The following is a 6,000-nucleotide window of genomic DNA, read 5'->3' as shown; positions in this document are numbered from 1 at the left end:
TGACCATGTAAGAGATGTTAAAGTTGCCTACTTTCTCATCCATGGCTACAGCATTAGCCGCCTTATACATAAAACATTGGTTTATGTCCATCAAACAAACTCACAATCCAACACCCGGTAATGGATATGATCGAATGAATCATACAAGTTATTCTAGCATGGGTTTGTTTCTTATTTTCTTTGATGATCTTCAAATAGTTTTGTGATTGATGAAATTTAATGTCCGACATGTATGCCTTTTATTGAAACTATATTTCCAATTTCAGTTTGTTATTGACTTGCATAGTAAATGACTCTTAAGGGGATTCATTTGGATATTACAATGAAGGAGAATGAAACATGATATTGTAATAATTGGACACAAACAACACTTTAAAAACATAAATTTGATTCACTCACGTGTCTACAATTCCAAGTTAATAATATACACAATGAGAAATACAAAAACTGAAATCAGGTGAATGAAAAGATGAACATGACAGCAATAGACACAACCATAAAATAAAAAAGAAAAAAAAAAGGTGCACCCTGGTTTGGATGTTAATTAATCCATTAGGACATAGGTCCCCAAGCTGCCCAATTGGCTTCACTTCCAACCCTAGGCATGCTATTTATCTTTGAACAGTCATCAACCTTGAAGTTGGCTCCGCATATGACCCCCTCACTGTCTATCCTCTGCATTGCCTTCAACTTGTTCGACGGATGCTCAAAGCTCAACAGCCCTCCTTCACTGTGGTACATGCATCCTGCATTCAAATTAAGATCATTTGCTCCTATCAGATATATATATATATATATTTAATTTCACACGAATTGTCCACTACAGAACTCGAACCATGGCTAATGGTCCTTCACAGTTCACGCATGAATTGAACAAATGAGACTATCCAAATAGGTTTTGCTATGTTTTTCAGGAAACAGAATTTTCTACCTTCCAATAATATCATGCCTTATGTTTACTTGATTTCTTCCTTCACACATGTCTAACTTATAAAACAGAGAGAGCACATACCAGTTGGGAAAGGCGCAAATGACTTGGCACAACTTGCTTTGATGACCTCCAAATTATCAGAAATTACAACAGACCCATCAGCACAAATACCCCAGTATAATTTCACTCTCTCATCTGCACCCTGTCACCACCACATTATACAAATTGTCCAACGGTTAGTGAAGCAAAAGGCAACTGTTCTATTTTTAAAGAAGAATAATGATTTTCAGTTTGTCTTCAGGGAGTGAAGAAAATCTTACCAGTGCAGCAAACACAGTTTCAGCCTTGGTATCATACACCACAAACCCAAAACTGCCATCCAGCTCCCTGAGGACCTGATGGGCTGGATACGGGCCTCGGTCCCGGAGGGTCCGGTATGCCTCTATCACGAACATTGCCTCATTGCCACTCTTTGATAGCCCATATTGCTTGTTCAGACCACATAGGTTGCTTAAACTCCCCAAAAATATGCAGTATATGTCATCCAAACCACAAAACAATCTGCAAAGTTTTATTTTTATTAGATGATGTTTAAAAATAAAAAAAAAAAGAGTTCTCTTATTAATATATTAATTAATGAGATTAAAAAGAAAAATATATATATATATCTTAAGGGGCATTTCAGTAATATAGAATGTTTTTCTTTTGACAATAGCACTGCTACAACCCCTCTCGAATGAATAACCTATAATCGAAGCCCTGTGGAGGGAAAGTGGGGTGCTACGTATTCGAAACTCACCAACATCATTTTCTCTCTTTTTAACCTCTAACTCCCTTACTCCGTTAACATTTGTACAATTTTTCATGTAACAAATACAAAATGCATAAAACGAACCAGAAGAAACTGCAGATCTAGAGAGAGATCGAGAGATTACCTTTGATGAATGGAGTATGGTGGATGAGGTGGGGCATAAGCAAGCAAAGCATTGTTCCCAAAAGAAATAGAGAAAGCATTAGTTGGATGACAAGATAAGAAATCCTTCAATGTCTCTTGGGGAAGCTTGGGCTTTAATAATGAATCATTAGCTGCTGGGCTGTGCAGCTCTTGTGGTGCATCTGCCAAATTCTTCTTAAAAACACCCAACATCTTCTTCTTTCTTTCTCTTCTTTTCAATCAAACAAAACTTCAAAACACAACTAAACCAACGCAACAACAAACACACAAGTACTAGTGGATTAGAAAACGTATGTGAATTTAGAAGAATAATAATGGGTGTATATATAGCATGTGTGTGTGTGACAGAGACATACGTGGCAGTGTTATCCAAATCAACGGATCAATGTTAGATTCATAATTAAGCCTCAACTTAATATTTATTTATACCGTAAAAACTCGAATTGAATGGTTGTATATTAATTAAGAAATGTAGGTTACTAGATTATAATATCTTTATATATATATATATATATATATATATTATGCTTGAGATTTTTATATGACTATATCTACAATAGGGGGGTGAAAGAACCGCGTGGATGCAAGGAAATCGATGGTGGCACTAACTACTAACAGTTTGTTTTTTTTTTTTTGTTTGTTTTTTTTGTAGATACACATGGAAATTAATACCTACTTTATTTGAGATATTTGAGGAATTGGTCTTCAATCTTATCCACAACTAGTTGCGAGAGTGACAGTGATCTGAGTCAGCAAAATGGGATCTGTTTCTCATGTTACTTACATCTATCCACGTGGATAAAATCAACCATATGTTGAAACGAAAAATTAGAAGACTTTATAGAATTTGACCCCCCAAAAAAAACACTGGATTTTGGCTAGGTCTTCAGTTTTCTTTCATTTGTAAATTATGCATAAATAGGAGGATTCTGTCAAAAGAAAAAACATAAGAGAATACATTGTAGAGAAAGAATTGACAAAACTACATTCACTAAAAGGTATTTTTATATTTTTGTGATACGATTAACAAGATGTCAATAACCTATTTTTTTTTTGTACCACTTAGCATTATTTATTTTTTTTTTTTTATAATTTGAGAATTATCTGACATTTTAGGCAGGTGTTTGCAAATAATAATAGTAGTAGTATTTCTAACAGACTTACCCTATTTTTAATTTGAATATTATAGGCAAAAAGATGATAGCAAATCTAGACCTAAGTCACATAGAGTGAGAGCGCCAAAACGTTAAAGTCTAAAATTTTTTAAAGCGGGAGCGTCTTGAAAGCGCATGTATATTAGGTTTAAATAAAATTATATCAAGTCATGACATATATATTTTATATATTTTTATTTATTTAAATTCATATGCAAATATATTCCTTTATTCCATTAATGATATATGTAATAAATAAACTAACTTTTCTCACTAATAGATCCGTAATTTATTTATAATATTCTCTAATTGATAAGTTTTTTAGTAATATATTTTCAAACATATATATATATATATGTGTGTGGTAGTATACCAACGCCATACAATTAGAGCACACTGAAATTTAAGTAATTAATGTATATATTGAATAATAGTGCAAGTAATAAATGCATATATGATAATATAGGTATTCCATGAACACAAGAATCCTACACTAGACCTGTTAATGAATTTGATAATCCGTTACTTAAACAAATCAGATATGGATTATGATGAATGGAATTCCATAGCAATTCGATTCAAAATAATATATTATATATTATATACAATAATATATTAAACATATATAATATATATTTATGTTATATAATATTTCTATATTATCAAAATATTCTTATCATTATTTTATTCTCTCCTTCTTCACTCTCTCTATTTTTTCTTATTCCCAATTTTTTTATTCTCTTTTGACATTAATTATTTTTACAAAACAAAAAAGAAAAAAAATATACACACAACTTTATGGGATCGAATCGAATATCTATTTATTAATAAATCGGATATGAATTGATTTACAAAATATCCGTTGGACCTTATTGAATTCGGATCGAATCAGCACTAATTAGGTCCGAATCTAACCCGTTTACAAATCTATCTACATTTTGCCAAATTTGCCATATAAATTTTAAAATATAATCTATTTTCAACATATTTCTCAATTGGTATCAAAAGCATTTCGATTATCGTTTCTATCCTTCGTTATAATTTTTGTTAAGTATATTTGTTGCCCTCACACATGTACCCTTGCATAATAAATATTTTGAGAAATGTAAAAAGTATTGCAGGAGTGTATAACTGTATAAGCTTAGCAAAACAAGATAACTTGTTCTTCTTGTTAATATTACATCAATTTTTTTTACTCTCTAAAAGTTGTTAGAAACGGGATTCTACATAAAGCCTAGTCTAGAGAGAAAAGTACAATTTATTTACTTAATTGTTTGAGTAATTTAGTAGAAAAGTTTACTTTTTAGTTAAAAAAAATAACAAAATAGAGATAGAAAGAACAACGAAAAAAAATGAAGTCCTTCTTTATTTTTGTTTCAGAATTAACAAAGAATATGTAGAAAAATAGAATTCTTTATGTTCATGGTACTACAAAAGAAAGAAGAAAAGAGAAATTAAGAAGAATAATAAATAAATAAAATAGAGAAAATTTTGGAAATTTTAAACCATACCTTTGAAATTCAGAGACCGTCAACTACAATGACCTCTCCTGAGGTTTAGACTAATTGCAACTAAACTTGAGATTTGCCATTTTGTTGCAAAAACTTCCCTTTGTCAGATTTTATGTTAAATTTACTTATTTACCTTTCCCAACATACAGTTAAAAGTGATTAAAATATTTTTAAAATAGCAAATGACCCTTTTACCCAAAAGAATATTTCTTCTGTTTTTTTTTTTTTCCCCAATATTCCCTTTATCTTCTCTGCTATTACACTATCACCATTGACACCAATCGCCACCAAGCACACAATTGAATTAGATAGAGCATTGCGAGTTCACGTCGGAGACAATCACCATCCTCCGACCACACCACCACCTCTAACCACCAACCAAGAACACCACCATCGCCGATCAATTTCAAACTAATACCACCACCACCGATCCATCTTAACCCAACACCACCACCATCACCATCACCGATCCATCGACCATGACCTAATTGGAACCCAATCGGAACCAATCGACCATGACCACCACCGTCGTCGTCGCCATCACAACCATCGTCCCTAAAATTGAACCAAAACTGGAGCCGCTCGATGAACCACCTCATCAATTTCCCCATTTTTCAAGCCATAACCCTATTATTTCCTTCAATCTCAGCCAAACACTCCTTTTTCTGATCCAAACACATATCCTAACGCTCTCTCAAACCCTGGTAAACAATTCCACCGAAGAAAACGACGTTTACTCTGAATTCTATCAGGTTTCCGAGCTTTTCCTATCTGTTTTCGGCAACCAGTCCGATAATGTCTAGGTTTTCGATCCTGATTCACAGGCAATCATTCCAATGCCAGCGGAGAATCAACGGTCTGTTGATGTTGTTTCAGATTTATTTTTTAATACAGAGTAAATAAAAAAGGAAGGGTCGATTGCCCCTATTGTGATTAGCTTCAATCTATAGATTATTGGGCAAAAGGAATTAGGGTTTGAAATTCAAAGAACGACAACAACAAAGTAAGAAATTTAAAAAAAAAAAAAAAAAAAAAAAAAATTTGGTAGAGAAAGATATCATAACATACAAAGCCCAGCAGAATTGATGGTTTCAGTGAAGGGGAGAAGATGAGCTAGAGAGAGAGACAATGGTGAGTCTGTGGTTTGAGAGTAGTTTGGTCCAATTTTATTGTCATTTGTTTACATTACAAGGGTAATAGCATCTTTTTACGTTGTTGATGGGCATTTTAGTCACTTCAAACTAATTTTCTAATAAAAAATATTATTTTTTGTACTTGGGGGAGGTCATTGCAAAATGGGGAAAACTTCAGGAAGTCACACTGCAACAAAATGGCAAACCTCGAGTTTAGTTGCAATTAGTCAAAATCTCAAGGGAGGTCATTGTAGTTTGCCTAAATATTAATAGATGTGGTAACGTTGGGAGTAGCGCGGTGCGAATAGAGGTGCAC

At 32.9% G+C, this 6,000-nt stretch overlaps 1 protein-coding gene across 2 annotated transcripts; it reads right to left on the bottom strand.

Annotated features, from left to right (window-relative positions):
* Positions 1–371: 371 nt before the first annotated feature.
* Positions 372–2,194, bottom strand: LOC132316596 (stem-specific protein TSJT1-like). 2 transcript variants are annotated; one of them, XM_059815075.1, is made up of 4 exons: positions 1,867–2,186; positions 1,252–1,492; positions 1,013–1,133; positions 372–746 (listed from the first exon to the last, which is right to left on the bottom strand). In XM_059815075.1, the coding sequence occupies exons 1-4, from the start codon at positions 2,076–2,078 to the stop codon at positions 553–555; spliced, it is 768 nt and encodes a 255-aa protein (XP_059671058.1). In that variant the 5' UTR covers positions 2,079–2,186; the 3' UTR covers positions 372–552. The 2 variants fall into 2 exon arrangements, with proteins under 2 accessions (XP_059671058.1, XP_059671066.1); XM_059815083.1 differs by having other exon boundaries at positions 486–730; positions 1,867–2,194.
* Between the last annotated feature and the right edge of the window lie 3,806 nt (positions 2,195–6,000).

The sequence above is a fragment of the Cornus florida genome, unplaced genomic scaffold, assembly GCF_030987335.1.
Source record: "Cornus florida cultivar Cherokee Brave unplaced genomic scaffold, ASM3098733v1 CherokeeBrave_3.0.0_Hap2_Chr01, whole genome shotgun sequence".
NCBI lineage: Eukaryota > Viridiplantae > Streptophyta > Magnoliopsida > Cornales > Cornaceae > Cornus > Cornus florida.
The sequence above is the reverse complement of the archived record's forward strand: the minus strand, read 5'-3'. Positions and strand labels throughout refer to the sequence as shown.

Bases quoted from the DNA above. Each gene is read 5' to 3' on its own strand.
- LOC132316596 (XM_059815075.1), bottom strand. From the start codon at position 2,078: ATGTTGGGTGTTTTTAAGAAGAATTTGGCAGATGCACCACAAGAGCTG. The intron at 1,134-1,251 runs GTAAGATTTTCT...TGGTGGTGACAG, and splicing joins AAACTGTGTTTGCTGCACTG to GGTGCAGATGAGAGAGTGAA. The intron at 747-1,012 runs GTATGTGCTCTC...ATTTGAATGCAG, and splicing joins ATTTGCGCCTTTCCCAACTG to GATGCATGTACCACAGTGAA.